General features: G+C 38.3%; 1 protein-coding gene across 3 annotated transcripts in view; it reads left to right on the forward strand.

Annotated features, from left to right (window-relative positions):
- The window catches only part of MLLT3 (MLLT3 super elongation complex subunit), a 256,534-nt gene that overhangs the window by 176,784 nt on the left and 55,288 nt on the right, over positions 1 to 24,462 (forward strand). For all 3 annotated transcript variants that reach the window (XM_033123720.1, XM_033123721.1, XM_033123722.1), the window contains one exon: positions 8,705 to 9,412. In XM_033123720.1, the coding sequence (XP_032979611.1) occupies positions 8,705 to 9,412 (708 nt within the window). The remainder of the gene's footprint in view (positions 1 to 8,704; positions 9,413 to 24,462) is intronic.

Raw genomic sequence — 24,462 nt, forward strand, 5'->3', positions numbered from 1 at the left:
TTCAAGTGTACAATTCTGTATTACATCATCTATATATCACATTGTGTGTTCACCACCCAGCGTCAGTTCTCTTTCCATCACCGTATATTTGATCCCCTTTACCCTCTTCTACCACTCCTCTCCCCGCCTTTCCCTCTGATAACCACTAAACTATTGCCTATGTCTATGAGTTTTTGTTTCTTTCTTTGTTTGTCTTGTTCCTTTGTTGCTTTCAGTTTTACGTCCCACATATCAGTGAAATTGTATGGTTCTCAACTTTTTCTGTCTGACATTTTGTTTAGCATAATAATCTCAAGATCCATCCATTTTGTCGCAAACAGCACTATTTCATCTTTTCTCATGGCAGAATAGTATTCCATTGTGTATATATACCACATCTTCTTTATCCCATCATCTATCAAAGGACACTTTGGTGTCCTTCAATCACCTATCGAAGGACACATGTCTTGGCCTCATACACTGTTGGTGGGAATGCAGACTGGTGCAGCCGCTATGGAAGGCAGTGTGGAGGTTCCTCAAAAAATTAGGAATAGAATTACCATATTTTATTTTTTTTCAATTACAGTTGACATTCAATATTTATATTAATTTGAGGTGTACAACATAGTGGTTAGAGATTAATATAATTTATGTAGTGATCGCCCTGATTGGTATCTATCTGGCATAGTTGTTGCAACATTATTGACTATGTTCTCTGTGGTGTACTTTATGTTTTCGTGACTATTTTGTAGCTACCAATTTGTATTTCTTAACCCCTTCACCTTTTTCACCCAAGTTCCCAACCACTCTCCCCTTTGGCAACGATCAGTTTGTTCTCTGTATCTGTGAATCTGTTTCTGCTCTGTTTATTTGTTCTTTAGATTTCACATATAAGTGAGATCATATGGTATTTGTCTTTTGCAGTCTGACTTATTTCACTTAGCATGATACCCTCTAGGTCCATCCATGTTGTCGCGAATGGTAAGATTTCACTTTTTTATGGCTGAGGAATATTCCATTGTACATATATACCACAGTTTCTTTATCCAATTGTCTATTGATGGGTTGCTTCCATATCATGGCTTGTAAATAGCACTACAGTGAACAAAAGGATGCATATATATTTTCGAATTAGTGTTTTGGATTTCTTTGGATAAATACCTAGAAGTGGGTCATAAGGTAGTTCTGTTTACTTCTATACTATTTTCCACAGTGGCTGCGGAAATCCCACCGATTTGCAATCCCACTAACAGTGTACAAGGGTTCCCTTTTCTCTGCATTCTCCTCAATACTTGTTGATTTTTTGATGATAGCCATCCTGACAGGTGTGAGGTGATATCGCATTGTGGTTTTTATTTGCATTTCCCTAATGATTAGTGACGTTGAGCGCCTTTTCATGTGTCTATTGGCCCATGCGTATTTCCTTTTTGGAGAAACATCTCTTCAGGTCCTCTGCCCATTTGTTAATTGGATTGCTTTTTGGTGTTGAGTTGTATGAGTTGTTTATAAATATTGGATATTAATCCCTTATCAGATGTATCATTGGCAAATATCTTCTCCCATTTAGTGGGCTGCCTTTTTGTTTTGTTGATGGTTTCCTTTGCTGTGCAAAAACTGTTTAGTTTGCTGTAGTCCCATTTTTTGTTTTTGTTTTTGTTTTCCTTTTTCAAGGAGATATATCAGAAAAAATGTCACTAGGAGCAATGTCAGATAGTTTACTGCCTATGTTTTCCTCTAGGAATTTATGGTTTGGGGTCTTACATTTATGTCTTTACATTTTGAGTTTATTTTTGTGTATAGAGGAAGAAGGTGGTCCAGTTTAATTTTTTTCCATGTATTTATCCAGATTTCCCAGCACCATTAATTGAATAGACTGTCTTGACCCCAATGTATATTCTTGCTTCCTTTGTCATAGATTAAATGACCATATAGGCACAGATTTATTTCTGGGCTCTCTATTCTCTTTCATTGATCTCTGTGTCTGTTTTTATGCTAATACCATGCTGTTTTGATTACTATGGTCTTGTATAGTTTGTTATCAGGTAGCGTGATACCTCCAATTTTGTTCTTTCTCAAGATTGCTGTGGCTGTTCGGAGACTTTTGTTATTCCCTATAAATCTTAAAATTATTTATTCTAGTTTTGTGAAAAATGCCATTGGTATTTGGATAGGGACAGCATTGAATCTATACATTGCTTTGTGTAGTATGGACATTTTAATGCTATTAATTCTTCCTATCCATGAGCACAATATATTCTTCCATTTGTTTTTATCTTCTTTAATTTCTTTCTTCAGTGTCTTATGGTTTTCCAAGTACAGGTCTTTTACCTCCTTGGTTAAATTTATTCCTAGATATTTTCTTTTCTTTTTTTTTATATGCAATTGTAAATGGGATTATTTTCTTAATTTCTCTTTCTGATAGTTTATTACTGGTTATAAAAATGCAACTGATTTCTGAATATTAATTTTGTATCATGGTACTTCACTGAATTCATTTATCAGTTCTAATAGTTTTTCTGTGGAATCTTTGGGGTTCTCTATATTTAGTTTCATGTCATCTGCAAATAATGACAGTCTTACTTCTTTTCCAATTTGGATGTCTTTTGTTTCTTTTTCTTGTCTGATTTCTGTGGCTAGGAATTCCAGTACTATGTTGAATAAAGTGGTGAAAGTGGACATCCTTGTCTTGTTCCTGATCTTGAGAATGCTTTTAATTTTCCCTCCGTTGAATATGACTTTAGCTGTGGATTTGTTATATATGGCCTTTATTATGTTGAGGTATGTTACCTCTATTTCTGCTTTGCTGAGAGTTTTTATCATAAATGAATACTGGATTTTGTCAAACACTTTTTCTGCATCTCTTGACATGACTATCTTTCATTTTGTTGGTGTGGTATATCACTTAATTGATTTGCAGATATTGAACTAATATACATCTCAGGAATAAATCCCACTTGATCATGGTGTATGATCTATGATCTGTTAAACGTATTGCTGAATTTAGTTTGCTAATATTATGCTTAGGATTTTTGCATCTATGTTCATCAGGGATATTGGCTAAATTTTCTTTTTTTCGTAATGTCTTTGTCTGGTTTTAGAATCAGGGTAATGCTGGCTTCGTAAAAAGAGCTTGGGAGCCTTCCCTCCTCTTGAATTTTTTGGAATAGTTTGAGAAGGATAGTTGTTAATTCTTCTTGGAATGTTTGGTAAAATTAACCTGTGAAGCCATCTGGTCCAGGACTTTTGTTTGTTGGGAGATTTTTAAATTACTGATTCAATTTTATTAGTAGTAATTTGTCAGTTCAGATTTTCTCTTTCGTCTTGATTCAGTCTGGGAAGATTGTGTGTTTCTAGGAATTTGTCCTTTTCTTCCAGATTGTCCAATTTGTTGGCATGTAATTGTTTATAATATTTTCTTATACTCCTTTGCATTTCTGTGGTCTCAGTTGTCATTTGTCCTCTCTCATTTGTGATTTTATTTATTTGGGTCCTCTTTTTTTCTTGATGAGTCTGATTAAACGTTTATCAATTTTATTTATCTTTTCAAAGAACCAGTTCTTAGTTTCATTAATCTTTTGTATTGATTTTTTAGACGCTGTTTTGTTTTTTTCCACTCTGATCTTTATTATTTCCTTCCTTCTGCTCATGTTAGGCTTTGTTTGCTGTTCTTTTTCTACTTCCTTTTAGTGTAAGGTTAGATTGTTTTTTTGACATTTTTTCTTGTTTCTTGAAGTAGGCCTGTGTTGCCATGAATTCCCCTCTTAGGACTGTTTTCTCAGTGTCCTATAGATTTTGGGTCTTTGAGTTTTCGTTTTCATTTGGGTCAAGGTATCTTTTGATTTCTTCCTTGATTTCGTTGTTGACCCATTCAGTATTTAGTAGCATGTTATTTAGCCTCCGTGTAATTTTGTGTTTTACAGTGTTTTTCTGTGATTGATTTTTAGTTTCATACCATGGTGGTCAGAGAAGACACGATGTGATTTCAGTCTCCTTAAATTTATCGAGATTTGAGGTGTAGCCTAACTTGCGGTCTATCTTGGAAAATGTTCCATGTGCCCTTGAAAAGAATGTACCGTATTTTGCCATGTATAATGCCCTCCCGTGTCTTATGCACAACCATGTTTTTGGCCCAAACTTTGAGGGAAAACAAATTTTGTTTTAATTTTTTAATTCAAATTTTTATTTGTTTACATTTAAGTACTTGTTTTTTGTATTATGAAGGAATTTTAGCATTTATTTTTTAATATATTATGTTACAAGAAATTTTATGTAACAAATAATAACAAAACACAAGACAAGATACAAGGTACAAGAAATTTTATGTACCAGTTAACAAATTTACGGTATATACACATCATAAAAGGCCAAGAGCTCTTCATTGTTGCAAGTTCGTTGTAAGTTCAGCAGAATCTGTTATCATATTCCAGGGTATTACTTTGTATACAGATATCATTATTGATTTCTAGAGTTACACTTTTAACTCATAAGCATAAATAAAAGAATTAGCATTTATATAGATATGGAGTTAGTACTGCCCATGTATAAAGCGCATCCTTATTTTTCCCTCACAAATTTAGGCAAAAAAGTGTGCTTCTACACAGCAAAATACAGTATATTCTGCTGCTTTGGAATGAAATGCTCTAAAAATATCAATTAAATCTATCTGCTCTAGTGTGTCATCTAAGGCTCCTGTTTCCTTGTCAATTTTCTGTCTCAAAAATATGTCCATTCTTGTCAATGGGGTGTTAAAGACCCCCACTATGATTGTATTACTGTCAGTCTCTTCCTTTATGTCATTTAATATTTGCTTTATATATTTAGGTGCTCCTATGTTGGGTGCATAAATGTTTACAAAGGTTATAGCCTCTTATTGCATTGATCTCTTTGTCTGTAATGTTTCTCTTTGTCTCTTACTGTAGCATTTGTTTTAAAGTCTGTTTTGTCTGATATAAGTATTGCTACCCTACTTTTTTTGTTTCCATTGGCATGAAATATCTTTTTTCATCTCTTTACTTTCAATCTGTGTGTGTATTTTAATCTGAAGTGGGTCTGTTGGTGACAGCATATATATGGGTCTTGTTTTCTTATCAATTCAGCTATCCTGTGTCTTTTCTTTTCTTTTTAAGATTTTTATTGGGGAAGGGGAACAGGACTTTATTGGGGATTTCCAGGACTTTTTCTAAGTCAAGTTGTTGTCCTTTCAATCTTAGCTGTGGAGGGCGCAGTTCAGCTCCAGGTCCAGTTGTCGTTGTAAGTTGCAGGGGCACAGCCCACCATCCCTTGTGGGAGTTGAACCAGCAACCTCATGGTTGAGAGCCCGCGCTCCAACCAACTGAGCCATCTGGGAGCTCAGTGGCTGCTCAGCTTAAGGTGCTGTATTCAATCTTAGTTGCAGGGGGCGCAGCCCACCGTCCCTTGTAGGAGTCGAGGAATCAAACTGGCAACCTTGTGGTTGAGAGCCCACTGGCCCATGTGGGAATCCAACCGGCAGCCTTTGGAGTTAGGAGCACGGAGCTCCAACCTCCTGAGCCACCGGGCCAGCCCTATCCTGTGTCTTTTGACTGGAGCATTTAATCCATTTACATGTAAAGTGATTATTGATAGGTACATAGTTATTTCAATTTTATTATTCATATTTTTAAATCTTTTTTCCTTGTTCTTAAAAAGTTTCATTACATTTCTTCTAATACTGGTTTGGTGATGATGAACTCCTTTAGCTTTTCCTTGTCTGGGAAGGTCTTTATCTGTCCTTGAATTTTAAATTATAGCCTTGCTGGGTAGAGTTGTCTTGGTTGTAGGTCCTTGCTTTTCATCACTTTCAATAATTCCTGCCACTCCCTTCTTGCCTGCAAAGTTTCTGTTGAGAATGCAGCTGACAGTCTAATAAGAGCTACCTTGTAAGTACCTAGTTGCCTTTCTATTGCTTCTTTTAAGATTATCTCTTTGTCTTTAACCTTTGCTATTTTAATTATAACGTGTCTTGATGTGAGCCTGTTTGGGTTCCTGCACTTTCTGGGCTTGTATGTCTATTTCGTTCACCAAGTTAGGAAAGTTTTCCATCATTATTTCTTCAAATAAGTTTTCAATTCCTTGCTCTCTCTCTTCTCCTTCTAGTATCCATGTAATGTGAATGTTGTTATGCTTGATATTTACCCAAAGGTCTCTCAAATGATCCTCATTTTTTTTGGTGTGTTGAGTTCTTTTTCCTTTTTGCTGTTCTGATTCACTGTTCTGATTGGGTGATTTCTGCCACCTTGTGTTCCAAATTACTGAGTCAATCCTCTGCTTCATCTAGTCTGTTGGTGATTCCTTCTAGTGCATTCTTCATTTCAGTTGTTCTTGACTTCTAACTGGTTCTTTTTTATGGTTTCTATCTCCATTTTTGTTTCCTATCTTTTTGGTGAAGTTCTTACTAATTTCCTTCATACTTATAATCAGTGTTTTGAGCTCTGTATCTGGTAGTTTGCTTGCCTTCATTTTGTTTAGTTCTTTTTCTGGAGCTTTCTCCCATTCTTTCATTTGGGACATGTTTCTTTGTCTCCTCAGTTTGGCTGTCTTTCTGTGTTTGTTTCTATGTGTCTAGGTTGATCTGCTATGTGTCCCAGTCTTGGCCAGGTGGCTTTATGTAGTAGGTGCCCTGTGGGATCCAGTGGCATAGTCTCCCTTGTTACCTGCACCAGGTGCTGCAGGAGTGTGTTTTGTGTGTGTCGTGTAGCCCTCATATTATAGTCGGGCATTGGTTGCTATTATCATGTCAGTGGGTGGGATTGACCCTCAGGCTGACTGACTGGGGGTTTTCACCACATCCACAGCTTATAGACTACTGTGGGGCGGGGCTTACTCCATGGAGCGGGATTTGCCTGCTGAGACTGACCATCAGTTGTGCTGCTTGTGGGGCTAATTAGGTCATGCTCTGCTGTGATCTGAAGCCAACCTTTCATTATGTTGGTTCTGGGCCTATTGGGAGGGGCTCAGGTGCAGGTCCAGGTGAGCCACTGCCTGTGACTGGCCAAGGACTACTTGGTAGGAGTTACAGTTTGATCCCCTGTTGTTTGCTGCCTGTGCTGGATTTGGAGGTATGTGGGAGAGGCCACCTTGTGAACTGAGGATGGCTGCCACCAGTACTGGGCCTGGGGTAGCTCCACAAAAATCCCAGGGAACCCTGAGGCTGCTGTCACCTACCATCTTCCTTAAGGCTCAATTTCTATAGAGTGTTGTGCAGTGCTTGAGCTAGGTGAGGTGGGGTCTCGGGGAATTACCAGAGTGGGATGAGTGGTGTTCACCAACTTAATGTAGATTTTGGTTGGTGCCAGTGCACACTGAGGCCAGCCACTGCCTGCCTGGGGCCCACAGACCCCCAAGAGTTCATGAAAAAGTGCAACATGGGAAGCCTGGCTGCTTGCAGAGAAAGTGCCTCCAGCGTTGCAAAAGTAGAGTGGGGTGGAGTTCCAGGGAGTCACCAGGGTGGAGCAAGTGGAGTTCCCCAGGGCAATGCAGATTCAGATTTAGCTGTGTTGGTGGAGGAGGCTCAACACAGGAAAGATGGTTCCCACCTGTCGGTGTGCCCAGGAGGAGGATTCTACACAGGAAAAATGGTGACTGTCCCTCCAATCGTTAATTTGAAGCCACACAACTCGGTCTTTCTTTGTATGTCTCTGACACCTCCTGAGTCACTCTCCCTTCTCTAGACACCAGGGTGAGTGCCTGGGAGAGTCTGCATGCAGGTCCTTTAAGAGGACATCAGGGTTTCCTGCAGCTTTCTGAGTTACCTGGACAGTCGGAATCCCCACTGTTTTTCACAGCCAGATGTTGTGGGGGCTCCTCTTCCTGGCATTGGCACTGGTACTCTGGGCTAGGAAACCTGTTATGGGGCTGGAAAGCCCGGCGTGGGGCTAGGGTCCCTTGCTCCTCCAGCAGTGGATCTCAACAGCCAAGATATCCCTCCTGATTCTCAACCACTACACATCTGTTTGGGGCTGGGCCATTCTGTGTCTCCACTCTTTCTTCCAGTCTCAGTGTGGCTTCTTCTTTATATCCTTAGTTATAAAACTTCTGTTCATCTAGACTACAGATGGTTCTCCAGGTTGATTGCTCTGTAATTTAGTTGTCATGTGGTCATAGGAGAAGTCAAGCACAGCGTTTATTTGCTCCACCATCTTGGATATCCTGCGACTTGCTATGACTCCAACTACCTTTTCATTCTTCTCTTTCTAGTTATCACCTGCTTATCCTGGAAGACCTAATTCTGTCGTTAATTCTCTATATATTTCTGAATTATTTTTTTCTCCCAATTCTCAACAGAATTACTTGCCCCCTTCTTTTTGTTGTCATAGCACTGTATAGGTGGCTCTTACAGCAACGACGAATCATAGATATAGATAACGTCACAGTTATTGAGAATGGGGCCATGTGTAATCCATCTTTGTATCTCCTAGAACAAATGTTTTGTGAACATTTGTTGTACCTAAATGTTTCGAACGCCGTACTTGTCATGATTAAGACACCAGCTTGCCTCGTTAAATTCCTTGATCCCTAGGAGCCCTCCTTGTCTATGTTTCTCACACACCCTATTTTCACTCATTACACTGTGGTCGTTGGTGTCTAGGAAAATTAATTTGAGAGCAATCAAAGAAGGATCATTTTGTGTGGGTTGAATGCGAGGAAACTGGCTTTTGACTCTCTGTTGTGATTTAGTGTGGACTTTCATCTTCTTCCCTTTTTGCAGGACCCTAATAGGAGTATTCATACCAGCAGCAGCAGCAGCAGCAGCAGTTGCAGCAGCAGTAGCAGCAGCAGCAGCAGCAGCAGTAGCAGCAGCAGTAGCAGCAGCAGCAGCAGCAGCAGCAGTAGCAGTAGCAGCAGCAGCAGCAGCAGTACCAGTTTTTCAAAGCCTCACAAATTAATGAAGGAGCACAAGGAAAAACCTTCTAAAGACTCCAGAGAACATAAAAGTGCCTTCAAAGAACCTTCCAGGGATCACAACAAATCTTCCAAAGAATCCTCTAAGAAACCCAAAGAAAATAAACCACTGAAAGAAGAAAAAATAGTCCCTAAGATGGCCTTCAAGGAACCGAAACCCATGTCAAAAGAGCCAAAACCGGACAGTAACTTACTCACCATCACCAGTGGACAGCAAGAGAAGAAGGCTCCTAGCAAAAGGCCCCCTGTTTCAGATTCTGAAGAACTCTCAGCCAAAAAAAGGAAAAAGAGTAGCTCAGAGGCTTTATTTAAAAGTTTTTCTAGCGCACCACCACTGATACTCACTTGTTCTGCTGACAAAAAACAGATAAAAGATAAATCTCATGTCAAGATGGGAAAGGTTAAAATTGAGAGTGAGACATCGGAGAAGAAGAAATCAACTTTACCGCCATTTGATGATATCGTGGACCCCAATGATTCCGACGTGGAGGAGAATATGTCCTCCAAATCTGACGTGAGTAGTCTTGTTGGTTTCCCTTCTTTCCCTTCTTAGTTTTCAGATTTCCTTTCAGATAGCTTCAGGATAAAGAGTGAGGGAAGAAAATGACAGTTAAACCATAAAATGGTAGCATGGAAGTGCCTAGAAGTGAATTTCCTTAACCAATGGAAAGAAGGAAATGAAATCATTAAGAAATCTGCAGAATTTTAGGCTGCAATTTAAGTTGTTAAAGATATATTGCATAATATAATAATGGATCATTTGAATAACAGCAGAAGAATGTAGATGCTCATTAGAGCTTAGCTACAATGCTTTTCAGTGATTGCTGACTAAGGAAAGTGAGGAGAATGCAATAAAGCTTGAATACAAAGGACAATATATTCAAAAGAGAAACTTAAAAAATATTAGGGTGCAGTTATAATGTTGATCTTTTTGATCAGTGGAAGGAAGTAATTTGTTTGCACAGATGAAAAAAATGCTGGTGATAGTATTTTTAAAGTTTTATCCAGGCAAATTTGATGTAACAATATACCATGCACATTTAAAATGTATAATTTGATAAATTTTCCCAAAAATATGTGTCTGTAAAACCAGGTGATGGCATTTTGAAAATGAAATATTTAATTGTTTTCATTGCATAGCCACTGATTTGAAAAGGATGGGGTATGTGATCTTCATTATAAGTTTTTTCTGATGAGCAAGATTATCTTTTGTGGGTGCCTAAAACACCATCTAATACCACCCAAAAATGTTACCTGGTGTTGAAATTTGGACTTATAATTACAGATTTCTCAGAATTGGGAAGGATTTTCGGGTTGTTTATTCTAATCTACCAATGTAAGAAATCTTACACTTTAGTGACAGAACTGTTAGTGATTCAAAAGATATTTGATTCTGTTTCTGGATTTGATTCTGTTTCTGGAGAGTGAACATTATTTGCTATGACTTCATCTCTTCACTTTTCCTTTTTCTCTACCTTTGGCTTCTACTATTACTTATCAGTCACGATCAGTCCCAATAAGTCTTCTTACTTTGGCTTGTCAATATTTCTAGACAGTGGTCAAGGAAAATGTCTGGCGAAAAATTGCTGGCAATTTTAGAACTCCCCTTCTCTTTCTGTCCCAGGGGATCACTTCACAAATGTTCCTAATTCAAAAGCTGGCAAGGGGTAGGGGACATCAGTAGCAGATTCTCACTCCTGCCTTTGTACTGTTCTAGGTAGAAAGCCACCTAGGGTTAGGACATGGCATCAGTAGTAATCCCCAGCCATGCAAAGAAAACCTCCTTCCCCACTACTCTCTATAGCTAATTTTGAAATTTTAGTAGAAGATCATATTTGGAGGAGAATAGCATATAAATTACTGGAGACTGGGTAATTTGTTCCAGTGTTTGGTATAGGCTTGATAGTAATAGTTTGTGAAATGGAGATGAGAGCTAATGGGTTTGTCCCAATATGTCAGGCATTTATTTTTCCTCCCTTGCTTTTTACTTCTCCTCTCACTTCAAAACTTGCTATTAATACTGATATTACAGAACTTTTTTTCTATGTTTGATTTCTATTTAAAATCACCCTGAAATGTTCACTAATGCGGTTGGGGTGTGATTAGTCTATCAAGATTGCCAAGTTTAGCAACTTTGTCTTTCCATATTCTGACATGTTTCTATTCTTCTAGAACAGAGGTTTTCAAATTATGGGTTGTGATTCATTGGTGAACCATGAAATCAATTTAGCATGTCATCACCAGTATTTTTAAAAAATCAGAATACACTATAATTAGTATGGGTAAATAATGGTTTTTGAACATTTTATTTCGGAGGGTGTGTGTGTATTTCTTATAGTAGGTCATGGTCAAACTTTTAAAAGGCATCTTTCTTGAATGTTACTGATTTGTGAGAAGACCAAATTGCATTCACAAAGTACTAGTGAGTGTTCTTTCTACATGAAAATATCACAGATGACCTTTCTGTTAAGGTAATTCTGTGTATTCTCATTTTTGTTTGCTTCTTGCTCCCTTCTTTTTATATATGATTTATAAGGCATGGTTTTTCTTTTCGTAAACTTTATGTTCAACTTGGTTTAACAAAATAATACCTTGAAAAGTCTTCTGAAACAAAGAGTTAAAATTGTAATTCCTTAAAATAGATAGAAAATTTTCAAAGGGATCCATGACATTAGGGCTACATATCCAGCGACCGTAACAGGAGTTTTTGTGACGTGCTCTTGTATCACTACAGAAGAAGGCTTTAAAGACTTTCAGGTATTGTTTGGGTATAAAACCCAACAATTGTACTTTCCTTATCAGTTTTCTGAAAGTAATAATGCTTTTATTGTTGCCGCTATTGGTTTAATTCTCTAAATGTAGGTGCTGGAACAGAAGAGAATTGACAAAAGTGGTTCCAAGTAAGCCAGTGCCGAAAAGACTTTTCTGTGAGCGATGGATGATAAAAGAGGGCTGAAATTCCCTTTATCTATTAGTAAAGTTAGCCTTTATTTGGCCTTTCTCCTACCTGGTATCCCTCCTGTGGGCAAGCAGGAGGCGATGATAATGGAGAGCCCTTAGCTGCCCTAAACTTCCCTTGTCCAATAACTGATTTGATGGTAGCTTGGCGGCAGGTCCAACTTCTGGGGGCACCGTCCATGTTGTCCTGCTGGGTGAGCTTGTCTGCATCTGAGGAAGTGTGGTCAGATGACCTGATCTCTCTAAAGTCCTTTCCAGCTTCGTTATTTGGATATGAGCCAGATTTATGTTCATTTATGGTAGGTGAGGTGGCAGGTAATTTTAGACACAGGGAGCAGAGATTGTCGATTTTGGAAACAGAAAAACGACACAAAAAATCACTGGAAGAGTGTGAAGAATTAGGAAGGGGTTGGGGGCGGGGGGAGATTATTTACCTGGTATGCCTGTAAAGGAAATATCTTACCTTGGTACAAATGAGTTACAATTAAAAGGAAGAACTTTTTAAAGAAGCTTTCTTATAATTAAGTTAGATGCGGATTTTATATAAAAATAAATATCCGTGCTGCTGAGATGGACTAGGAAGCTTAGATTGTTGATTCATATGGTTCTTTTTGGTTAAGATTTTTATATGCTTTGTAAAAGAGAAGAGACAAAGAAGTACATCCATGTTTGTATTGCCTGTACATTTTTTGAGGGATTGCTTATTTGTTGGTAAGTGGTTAGGTAGGTAGCAAAGTAGGTAGGTAAGCCAACATTTTCCAGGATCTTTTAGCTTTCTAGTTAAATGAAATAAAGGACAAGAACATACCTGTCACTGCATCCAGTAGGCACTTGGTAGTTTGTTTTTTTATTGCTGTTAGCATTAACATACTAAGGCATACTAAGAAATGATTTATCTTTGGATTACTATTCATATGACTGAAAGAATAATTGAAAGAATAATTAAAAAATATATTTTGCAATTCCTAGAATGTTTCTCATTTTATAATCTAATATTGTCACATGAAAGACCATCAGTAATTTTCCTTTACAGAATTTGGGAAGTGGCAGGGGAAGGCGGGGCGGGAGGCAGAAGGACTCTTTCATAGTGGGTGAGCATTCAGCAAACGCGGAAAACATGATAAAGGCATGTTTCTGCCATGTACGTAAAGGTCAGCATTAAGAATATTTTATATTCAACAACCTAGGTAATTCCCATTTTAGAGTAACGCTGTTTTGGTTTAGGAATTTCTCTTTTTGTGGCCATAATGGTCACTTAATGGAAAGTGACTGTTCTTACTGGTGACAGCATTAACGAGCAGCTAGGAAAGGGTGAGGATCTGACTGTACCGACATCAACCAAAAGTTTGTAATTGTGCTTCGCGTTAACTTGTCTAAACTTTAATTGACAATGAAAATGAACCCAAATATCTTTCACCCCTCCTAGGATTCCCTAGTTTTTGTTTTTCATGTCATTCTGCTTCTCTATTGAGTTGATCCTGTTTTGTGATATGAGGAAGTTTGGTACTCATGGCAGAGAAGGAGGGAAAAACACAGGGAAAGACAATTGAAATAGCCGTTTATGATCGGATTCGGTTATAATAGTAATTTCTTTATCATTGCCTCCACTTCTTTTTGCCTTGCTTTGTAGAAATTGTAATTTAAAAGTGTAGAAGTTAAAAGTTTTCATTATCTTTCCTTGAAAATGGGCAGATTACGTTTGGTGAAACATTTTATACTTCAATCTGCAGTGTGAGAAATGAGATTTTAATCATGTCTTTTGATAATTTTGGCTTATCAAAGTGCTTTCTTGGATAAAGTCTTCTTGAGGGAGAAAAGCAAAATCCCATCTGATGGCAGCATTTTTCCCAAGGGTGGGTGGTGCTTCAGATACAGGATAAAGACTTCAAACCATAGCATAGTTTCTTTTGAAAAGAAAAAAAAAAAAAGGAAGGAGAAGGAAAAAGAAATTTCCCTTCTTTTGTTGTGCCTCATTTCCTCCCGCCCCACCCTGTTTCTTGCCCTGCTTAAACTGTCTGGCGCTGGCAGTAAGCGTCCTGCTGTTGTAGCATTGGCCTTAGGTTTTTATGTGATGGAAGGTTGTCGCAGTCAGAGAAGAAGGTCTTTATTGTGTTTTCAAAGTGGCTTTTTAATGACTTGTAATTCCAGCACATGGGAGAGCTGTAAAGTCTGTAAGTATGGTGAGTGAGCAGCTGAAGAGGCCATTCATTAAGGGCCTGCCCCAGCTCTCTGGGGGGGGAGGGGGGTAGGGGGGAGGAGACGGAGGACAGACTCTCATTCTGGACTCCTGTTCTTTGTATTTTATAACTGGAGATAAAAATACCTGAAGAGTCACAGTTCTTCCTCAGATAGATTCACCTCAGCGTGGGACATTAATTCAAACCACTGGGAGAAAGTTACCTTTGTTGGGTGCATGGAGATATTTCACCTGACTTTTTCCCTATGCTTTGTTTGTTTTCTGTTTTAGATGTCATTAGATGGGGCAACTGCAGTTTAGCCAATCAGCTGTTCATTGACTCAGGCACATTTTTGGTTTATTTAAAAAAAAAAGATTCGAAGCAGTTAAAAGTGAGATTTTTGTTGTTGTTGTTTTTTAAAATATGTAGAGTTAGAGGCTCTTTCTCTTCCTTGCTTTGAGTACCATATTAAGCCCAAATGGTTTCTCAGTTTTTACGTTAAATAATTCCTTAGAAGCTTTAGATAGCTGAGGGTCACGAATAGACAGGGATCCTGTCATTGTAGAATTGATTGTCATCAATAATTGCCAAAGCTCAGCACTTTCTCTTACTTGTATTGAATTGTTTCTCTCTTTCAATAAATTCCATGAGCCTCCTTCGAGAGAACTGCATCACCTATTCAATACTTTGTTGTTTCTTACTCTAGGGCCTATGATCTTTATGTAACTGTCCCATCTGTCATCTTTAGACACAAAGTCAAGGATGTGACTCAACGTGATCTTTGCATGAGTAGCTTTGCCATACCATAGGGGTGCCTCACAATTGTAGCTAAACTTGCTTTGAATGCTTTCTATGTAATAGTCACTGTTCTAAGTACTGGACTCGTTTTAACTAATTTGACCCACAAAACAACTCTGTAAAGTAGGTAATATTATTTTCCCTATTTTGTAGGTGGGGAAACTGAAGCTCAAAAGTTAAGAAAATTGCCCAAGGTTGCCATGTTTAAAAGTGGCAGAGCCAGGATTTGATCCCACATGGTAGGGAGTGCCCTCAAGAGGAGATTTGGGGTGAAGCAAATCTTATTTTCCCATGAATTCATGTTACAGTTGCAGAGATGTGCTTCATGAACTGGGTATCACTGCTGAGACGTCATCGTCTTATTCCGTGTTGAATCATATTTCTTTGACCTACCTATTGGTTTGTGCTTTACCTTCAGGAGGTTATCCTCAGAGGTGGATTTGGCATCCACAGCCAGAATTGAGGGAAGACCTATGAAACATCCAGGAACCTCTAACTTCTTAGACATTCCTGCTTGAAATAAAACATACTGTCATGGATCTGTATTTCGCATTATTATAGTATGTGTTCAGCACTGTTTCCCTGCTCCCAGAATTCTCTCACTTGCTTTTGCATGGGAATTTATGTTTCACAGAGCTGAGCTGCAATATCGAGCTTTCCCAGAAGGTGCCACCAAATAACAAATGGTGTCCTCCAGTCTGAAGATTTCTTTTTGAATTATCTAGTTACATTTTGTAATTTCATTTTATAAGGTCACTAAGTTATTCAAAATGTAGGCTGTTCTTTGAATTAGGAGACAAGATAAAGCAATGATATAGGCAGAGGGTGGTTTTCTTTTGGTGTCTATGTAATTATTTAACCAAGTTTGAGAAATTGCTCTCAGTGGGTAACAATTTATGACTGTAAACTTGCAAGGCAGTGTCAAGGTCCACAAAGAAAAATCACCCCTAAGAGGCTTCTTTAGGTCACTAAAGGTGAATGCACAGTGAAATGTTCCCAGATAAAGTCAAAGATCCTTCTATTAGTCAGGAGAAAATGGAAAAGCATTTACTAAAGTATTTGGAGACGACAGACTTTTGCCTTTGAATTCAGAAGACATAAAGGGTGGGGCTGTGGGGGGAGGCTGGGACAGGAGAAATATTCAGTTAGTGACACAAGAGAAAAGGACATTTTCTTGCCTTTCTCAGTCATGGAAAGAAAATGTATGTATGAGGTCCTCAGATGTTTGTTACTTTCAATAAATAAGGTAATTACTAGGGTGTCCTGGTTTGAGAACTCAGTGTTTAGAATCATAGTATTAGGTTGGTGCAAAAGTGATTGTGGTTTTTGCAATTCTTTTTAACCTTTTAAACCACAATTCCTTTTGCACCAACCTAATAGTTTTTTAAAAAATGAAATCATTGACCCTTGCTTTGTTTTGTGGCCCTTATATACATATATCTTTAAATATGATAAACCATCATAGAACCTATGTCACATTGAATAACTACAAACATTTCCTTCTAAACATGTTTGTTTTTAATATTCTTTGATTACTTTAATGATATTCATAGCATTTGAAAATATGTATGTGGTAGGTACTCCTGTATTTAAACACTATATTAGATGGTACAGATGGTATAAAATTAGGCTGAGCTTTGAAAAAAGGAAGGTGTGATTAGTGTAGATGAGGGCTGGGGTGGGCAGGAGAAGGGATTCTTGATCAGAGGGAAAAAGACACCTGATGGCAAGTGTAGCAGACAAGTCTGCATTGTCGTTACTGAAGATGAAGAGACATCTTCTCAATGGAGCCCTGCAGTTAATTTATTAAACTGGTTTGTCAGGAGTGAAGGAAGCCTTATTGAACTCTATTCCATGCTAGGATTGTGCTGGAGACATTCACTCTGTGTCCTCTTATGTAATCCATGCAGTGTGTGAGATAGCTTTTGTTCTTATCTTACAGATGTGGAAGTGGCAGAGCCACAATTTGAATCCAGGTCTGACCAATGCCAAAACCCATGCGTTTTTGTACTATACCACTGATTAAACCTCCTTGAGAGAGAAATCACATCGAATTAAAACCACTGTGCTACTGATTAAACCTTTTCAAGAAAAATCGAATTAGCAGCATTACCTTTCTCACCATCTGGCTTCCTTTGGTAATGGTACCACAGTTCAGCGAAAGGAAGAGAATAGGATGTAAAATATAGTCCCGATACTTGGATACTTTTCTACGAATTATGGGTGTAAGGAGACACGGCTGTGATATTAAAAATGCAGATTAACTCATGCTTCTTACACCTCAGTAGCATTTTCTAAGAAGCAGAATGTCTTGAAAAGCTGTGGTATCTTAGGGTCTGTCCAATTGCACTTGTTCACCGATGAACTGCCTTACTAGGGTGTTTCATATACTTCACACTGGGGGCAAGGACGTGGCCAGTGTTACTGTAAGAATGACCATCTACTGTACTGCATTATCTAAAGGTTGTACTCATGAAGGATTTGAAGGAAGGAAAGCACGCTTCCTTGTCCTGGAACGTAGCCATACCTGGCAAATAAATTATCTTCCTAGGCCTAGGAGGGGTGGTCCTGAAGACACGGTCTAAGAGCATATGCTTGGAATCAAAAGACTAGACAGGTTCAGCTTACTAGTGGTGAATTGTAAAATTTGGATTTAAATACTAGTGATGGGATTATATAGATGCAAACTGCCACTCGGGTGTTAGTTCAAGCAACAATATTCATTATGACATAGGCAAAGACTTGCCATTTTTGTTTGGTAATTTATGAATTGTATTCTGTGAAGACCTCATGTTGGTAGGTGTTCTTGTAAAGATCGAGACACAAAGTTGCTGTCTAGGAATTTTGCGATTTATAATCCATGGCCACAGTGTAGTTTTTATTCCTGCACATGTTTCTAAAATGTCATTTTCCATTTGGCCTAACCTTCGGGAATCAAAGCAGAGTCTCGCCAAAAAGTCCACCCTAGTTTAAAATGTTTATGTCTGACAAATTCCACTCAAGATGATGTGATATATTTTCAGTATTATAAAGTGCTCATTGTAATTTCCAGTTTCCTCCCCTTCCTCGTTATTTTCTAGGGTTGTTTCAATTAAAGGTGGACATCAGACTTGTGGTTGATCTTGTGATAGGTTCTATGAAAGTGCTAGCTTATCTGATCACCTTGGGTCAGAGTCTCACTTCTCTTGCTTACCAAACCTGCGTTCATTGACTAGCAACTTGCAGAGACTGGCAGCAAGTCCTCCCCCTTTCAAAGATAAGCCATGCATCCTCCTCCTTGCTTTGTGTAATAATAAAACCAATGAGTCTCCTAGTTTCCTCCAAAGAAACTGAGGTTTGCAGGAAGGCGGTGCTGCCCATCTCCTTATCCTCATCACATTAATAGTTCTGTTGTCTCTCTTTATCTTTAGGAAACCTTCCAAGGCTTACTATGTACTCTTTTCAAGATTTAAGACAATGTTTAGAAGCTATAAACAACTGTCTTTAATACAGCACTTATTTCACGATGGAGAAAATCATAGGATATTTAAAGCCGAAAGACTTCAGGACTTTAAAGACTTCCTTTAACTTGCGTTCTGCAGAGGACAGCTCGAGGCCAAGTTTCATAACTTGCCCAAGATCATGGTGCTTTCATTGCCCCCCCCCCCCAAAAGCCCTAGGGTGCAGGTCCCTAATTGGTATGCCGTTATAATTCCCAGTTGGAGCAGTTTACAATCTGTTACATGTCCCTCCCTCCCTTCCCAACTCTCCTCCACTTGAACATTTTAAAGTGGTTTCTGATGAGTTGTTTATGCCCATTAGACATAAGACCAGTGTCACCTCTTGGCCCTGAATCTCAGTCTGTGCCCCTTTGTTGAATGAATGAACCTTACATTTCATGTCTTCAGCAGAATCGCACCTGTAAAGCTTCACGCCTTGTCTAAGTGAGGGTAGGGCGTCTCAGTGGATATTACAGAGATTAATTGGTGAAGAATTGGATAGATTTTGTTGCCTGGTTCTCCTTGATTGTCTGGGAAATTACCAACCAGAAGAATCATGGCTTGATATATTTCAGAGGAAAAAAAAAATCACTGAGCAAAACAGAAAATAATACATTTAGGTATCTGGGAAATCAAAAATCTTAATATTGCTGAATAATACAAACATACAAAGAGCTTAAAAAACCTCCAATGTAAATGAAGCGTTTACTTGGACAAGCTGATATTCTTACCAGATGAAACCCGAATCCTACTCCCTCTTAGCCTCCAGCATCTTCGGTACCTGCCTCGGTGTCCTGAGTTATCCAGATTAGTCTCTACGGACGAACTGAGGCATCCTTCATACCCAACACCAGCTGCTTACACATACACCCTCCTCCACCTTTCCAGTTAACCTTGATGCTCTTCAGACTGCAGTTTCTTCATTTCCTTTCCCTTCACTGACAGACACCTCAAAAGCTCCCTTTTTCCTCAACCCACAGTGGTCTGGCGTTTGCTCTTGGCAACTGTTCTTAACACTACCAGGTGTTAAGGTCACCAGTGCCTTCCAGATTCTAATGTTAAAACCGTCTTCTAAGCATTAGGTTTTATCCTTTTGGCACCTTTAATTTGCTGTTCTGTTTTATTCCTTGGCTTTATTCTACCTACCCTGGTCTCTCTACGCACTCTCTGCCAGTCTCCTTTGCCAGCTGACCTTCTTCCACCATCCTTAAGTTGGCTATCGCCAGTCTCCTTTTATATAATCTTTCCCTGGCCAGTCATCTAGTACCTGTCTCCTGTTGCTTCTTTTTCCCAGGCCCTTCTCTACACAGCTATCTAACCCACAAATTTTGGAAGGAAATATGTAAAGACTATAAAACAGCTAGTTCAAATGGTGCTAGGGGTCATTTTCAAAATATGAATCTTTAATATAGCCATTTTTATAAAGCATTTCATTGTTTCAAAACCTCAGATTCCTGTGAGCTCAACACCAGATTCTCTTTAGCATTGCCTTTTGTTTGTTGTTGTTGTCTTTTATCGCGGAGAATTTCAAATACACACAAAATATGCAGAGTAGCATAATGAATCCCTCACTTACCCATCGCTCAGCTTCGATAATTATTGACTGATGGCCAATCTTGTTTCAACTGTAGCACCATCTACTCTTCCCACAATATACTTTTTAATAAAATCCAAGATGTCATTATTTCACGTGTCGATATTTCACTGCCAACCTCTTAATGATAAAGGCTTTTTAAAAACAAAACTAAAATATCATTATCATATCTGAACAAATTAATAATTCTTAGTATCAAATTTCTGGGCAAGTTTCCAGTAGAATCAAAATGGCATAAATTTGTTGTTGTTTTTGCAATTTGAATGAGGATCCAAATTAGGTCCGTGTCTTGCAATTTGTAAAAATGTCTTAAATTTCTTTTGATGTATATGTTCTCATCTTTTTTTACATAAATGTTCAAGGAAAAAATATCAGGTTGTTTTGTCTTACAGAGTTTCTCAGTTTTGATTTTGCTGATAGTATCATTGTGGTGTATTTTCTGTAAATTAGAGTCATGGTCCAATTTAGGTTAGGTTTTTGTTTTGAATTGGAGCAAGCCTGTTTCATGGGTAGAGTTGTTTCTTTCATCAGGAGGCCTGTATGTACGTTTATATCTTTGTGTGTGTGAGGCGAGCATCCATTGGTGCTCCGTGCCTCTATGCCTAGATTCATTAGGGGTTGCAAATCGGTGGTATTTTTATTCCATCATTCTTTCTTCATTTATCAGCTAGAATTCACCTATAAAGAGAAACTCTTCCTCTTCTACCTTTTGTTTAACGAGTAGTACAGTTTATATGGGAAAAATAAAACATGCTGCGTGATTCTGCAACCCCCCCCCGCCCCCTTTTTTTACTAGTTTTCAAAAGACTGGGTTTGATTTTTCTGGCATCCTTCACCAATGGCTCATTTTTGTTTAAGCATTGCTTTAAGACTTCTTCAGTATGATCTTTCCACAGTCATCTTTCTTTGTTCTCCTTTTACTTTGATGATCTTAAAATATTAGCAATCTTCTGTTGCTTGACCATTCCATGCTATTTCATGCCCTAGTGAAATACCCTTGGTCCTGTAAGACCTGGTGAACTTCACCTCTACTTTGAAGCCCTCTAAATAATCTCCCCCACTGAAATGACCCTCATCCTCCCTACTTTGTGCTCCCTCCATTAACAGTTTATGTATCCTTTGATTATAGTTGTTATTCTCGAATCTTCTTGCATATGAAAGAGTTTTGCTCCTGATCAGTGGGATATTTTTAGGGCAGATACAGTTTCTTAATTACTTGATTTCTCAACTTTGTGCACTGTGCCAGACACTTAATTGGTGCTCAACAAATGTTAAGTTAAATGGTACAAAGATTTACTTATATTTATATATATGTATTTATAGTTGGCGTCTCCTAACGAATGTATTAATTAATTGAGGAGCCTCAACTATAATTATATCTGCATGATCTGGAAATGTGATTTTTGGCCCCTCACCTTATGGAGGTAGAGTAGACAGGCCCCAAGTAGTGGGAGAGCTCACCATATAAACACAAGTCTTGGTGCTCTCAGAGGCACACAGTTCAGGGTTTGAGCCACTCTTGTACAGATAAATTCATAGAACAAAATCCTGGGACAGATTGTAGGCCAAAGTAAGCACGTTGTGTACATCGGAGTGTACTTTACCTGCCTCTGTAGCCCTTGCCTTTGTGTTAGACTGCAGGAAGCTAGCCAAGGAGTGTGGAGCTCTCGAAAACTCCCAAAAAACGACTCGAAAAAATTTTTAACTGAGTCTACCATGAAAAGTATTAAACCACAAAAATAACAAAGGAGAGGCAAGGACCACAAATTAATCTTTTATTGAGACAGCAGAGTGATGTGAGAATCGAAAAATCCCAAAACATTTGCTTCTGTATTTTAAAAAAGCAAATAGTGTTCAGAGAAATTTCAATAACAGGATGTTGAAGTGAAAGAAATTTCTGCCTCCCTGTTTCCTATAGGGACTGTGCAGAGGCGTGATAACATGAAAGTTATACGACCACCTTGTTTTTGCTGTCTTTGCGATCATGAAATATGATTATATTTCTTCCAGTGTTTATATGTGCTCTTGAAATTATTGGAACTGCTAAAATACCACTTGTATACTGTATGAAAAGAACCATTTTTCCCCTTCTATTTCCTCAGGCTGCATAATTATCACGACAGATTAGCTTTCAATTAATAACCTTAATTTGGTTGTTAAATATTTATTAAACCATCACATTTGAGTATCAGCAACCATGCAATAAAATGCTTATTGTATATGTGGAAAAATGAATGAAAAAACAGTTGCAAAAGATTTAAGTCTCTAACCACAAGGGGCAAGCATTGTTAAAAAAGAAGAGTTATCCTGAACAGTAGCACTCATGCTGAGAGAAACAAATGTGGAGGATGCATTTAGTTCCCCTAAAGAATTATATTGGTCAGTTTTCAAATATATATTTAATTATACTCAAATGTGTATTTAATTATATTCATTAGAAGCTGCTAGCATTTCTAATGGTGATTTTAAGAGTCATGATTACACTATAAAACTAAAATTGTAACCAAATATAATTTATCACGGAGGGAGATTGACTCTATGAAGAGAAAAAATGAACTGAAGACAGCAGCCATCATTTTGGAAAGGAAAATGTTATCACAACTATCTTCTCTTATCTTAAGGAAAGACATCGCTCTAGCACATGCACTCTGAAACCTTATTAAAGTATCCTAAAATTTAAAAATTGATGGGTTTCCTCCTGTCTTCAGTGCTGGGGATCCCCTAAGTTGGAATTTGCATGCTGGTAGGTCCTGAATAAGCTGCCCTTCTACCCAGCCCTTATGAGGCTCTGCAGAGTCTGCAACCAAAAGGAGCTCAGCTAACTAACTGGCCTGTCCTAATGCCAGGACTCTCCATTCCCCTGTGAAACATATTCGCTGTTGCCCACGCTCGGTGGGTGCTCTCATCCTTCTCCCACAGGTTGAGTGGTACATTCACCAAGAATTCAGCGTAGTTGTTCCCAAACATGTATGTCAGTTTTACTTGTAATTACATCAATTGTTATATAAACCAATAATATACACAAAAAGGAATTGGTTTTTTGAAAACTAAATTGAAACCTGAGGCGGAGTCCAGGAAAAGAATTTGTTCTCAATTAGATGTAAAACACCAAGAGGGAAAAAGCACAAAAACCTGTTGCATTCTAACAGTTATGCAAGTCTCTGGCTTCTTGCTTATAGACGGTGATCATAGGTAATGCATTGAGTGTGATTTATGTAAAAGACTTTTCAGACTTTAAAAGAAAACTCCTTTACCCTACATCAAAAAAATTGGTTGATTGATGTATATTTATAAACTTTCAGGTAAAATATCTAAGAGGTGTGTGTGTGTGTGTGTGTGTGTGTGTGCGCGCGCGCACGTGCATTTTTTGTGTGTGTTGTTTTTTCTAACTAATTCTAGAATCTTCTACCTGACAGATGTTCACTAGCCAAAAATCTTGACTGCTCTTCACCCATGATTCTGGTACTTTATTCTTAGATCCTTGAGTTAGGATGAGTCTTACTCCAGCAACAATGACCTGTTATCGCTACCCTGTTATTACATTTTATCAATGACGGTTTTATTCTTATCTCACCTCTTGCAGTGTTGTTTTCTAGATAAGTTTATAGGTTCAGTCAGCTTTGACAGTAGCCAGACCTGCTCGCATTTCCCTTCAGCATTAATATGCTCATGAAAATGTCCTCTGGACACGGGAATCTGTTTGTCACCCTAGTGCGTTGGGCTCAGGAAAGCAGATTATCCACATTTTGCTGTGGAACACAGACCATGTATTTTTATTTTTATATACCATGTGAAAATGGGGTCCCAGAAAGAATCTTAAGAACTGGGGAAAAGGTCTGAGTCTGACAGTTGTACTAGCTTTGTGATCTGGGGCAAAATACTTAACCTCTTTGAGTCTTAATTTTATAATCTCTGAAATGTGAATAATATCTCCTCAAATTGTGTAAATCAAGTGAGTAGCAAACAGTACCACATAGTTGGTAGTCGGTCAATGCTAATAGAATCTGAATATTTCTAAACTAGTCCCCACCTGCCTTTTTAAATAAAATGAGGAACCTGGTAATGCCCACTTCACAGATTGTTACGGTTATATGTGTAAAAGACATCCCAAATTTTAAAATGCTGCACAAAAGATGTCAAGGAGATGACTTCATCTAAAACAAACAAGCAAACAAACAAAAAAACTGAAAACGTGCTCTCTGTAAGCCTCTTATTCTTCTAGTTGATGGATTTTATTCTGCTTTGATGTGAAATTGCCATTGTGGAGGCTTTGTTCATATGTCTTAGTTAACTTTTGTCCAGTTTGCTTCATCTTGTCTCTTGATTAAGACTGTGAATTTTGAAGGTGAGGACTCTGCTTTCTCAGACAACAAGCCTATGTCTGTCCTGACCTCAAGGTCAGAAGATCCTGAAGTACAGTTAGCGGTGGTTCTTCTTTACAGGCATGCTTCCTTTTACTGCGCTTCGCTTTATTGTACTACATAGATGTGATTTTTACAAAGTAAAGGCAAGACTTTCTACCAGCAAAGAGATTAGACTCTCTCTTTTGAGGTGCTTT

Source organism: Rhinolophus ferrumequinum, chromosome 12 (assembly GCF_004115265.2).
Source record: "Rhinolophus ferrumequinum isolate MPI-CBG mRhiFer1 chromosome 12, mRhiFer1_v1.p, whole genome shotgun sequence".
Lineage (NCBI taxonomy): Eukaryota > Metazoa > Chordata > Mammalia > Chiroptera > Rhinolophidae > Rhinolophus > Rhinolophus ferrumequinum.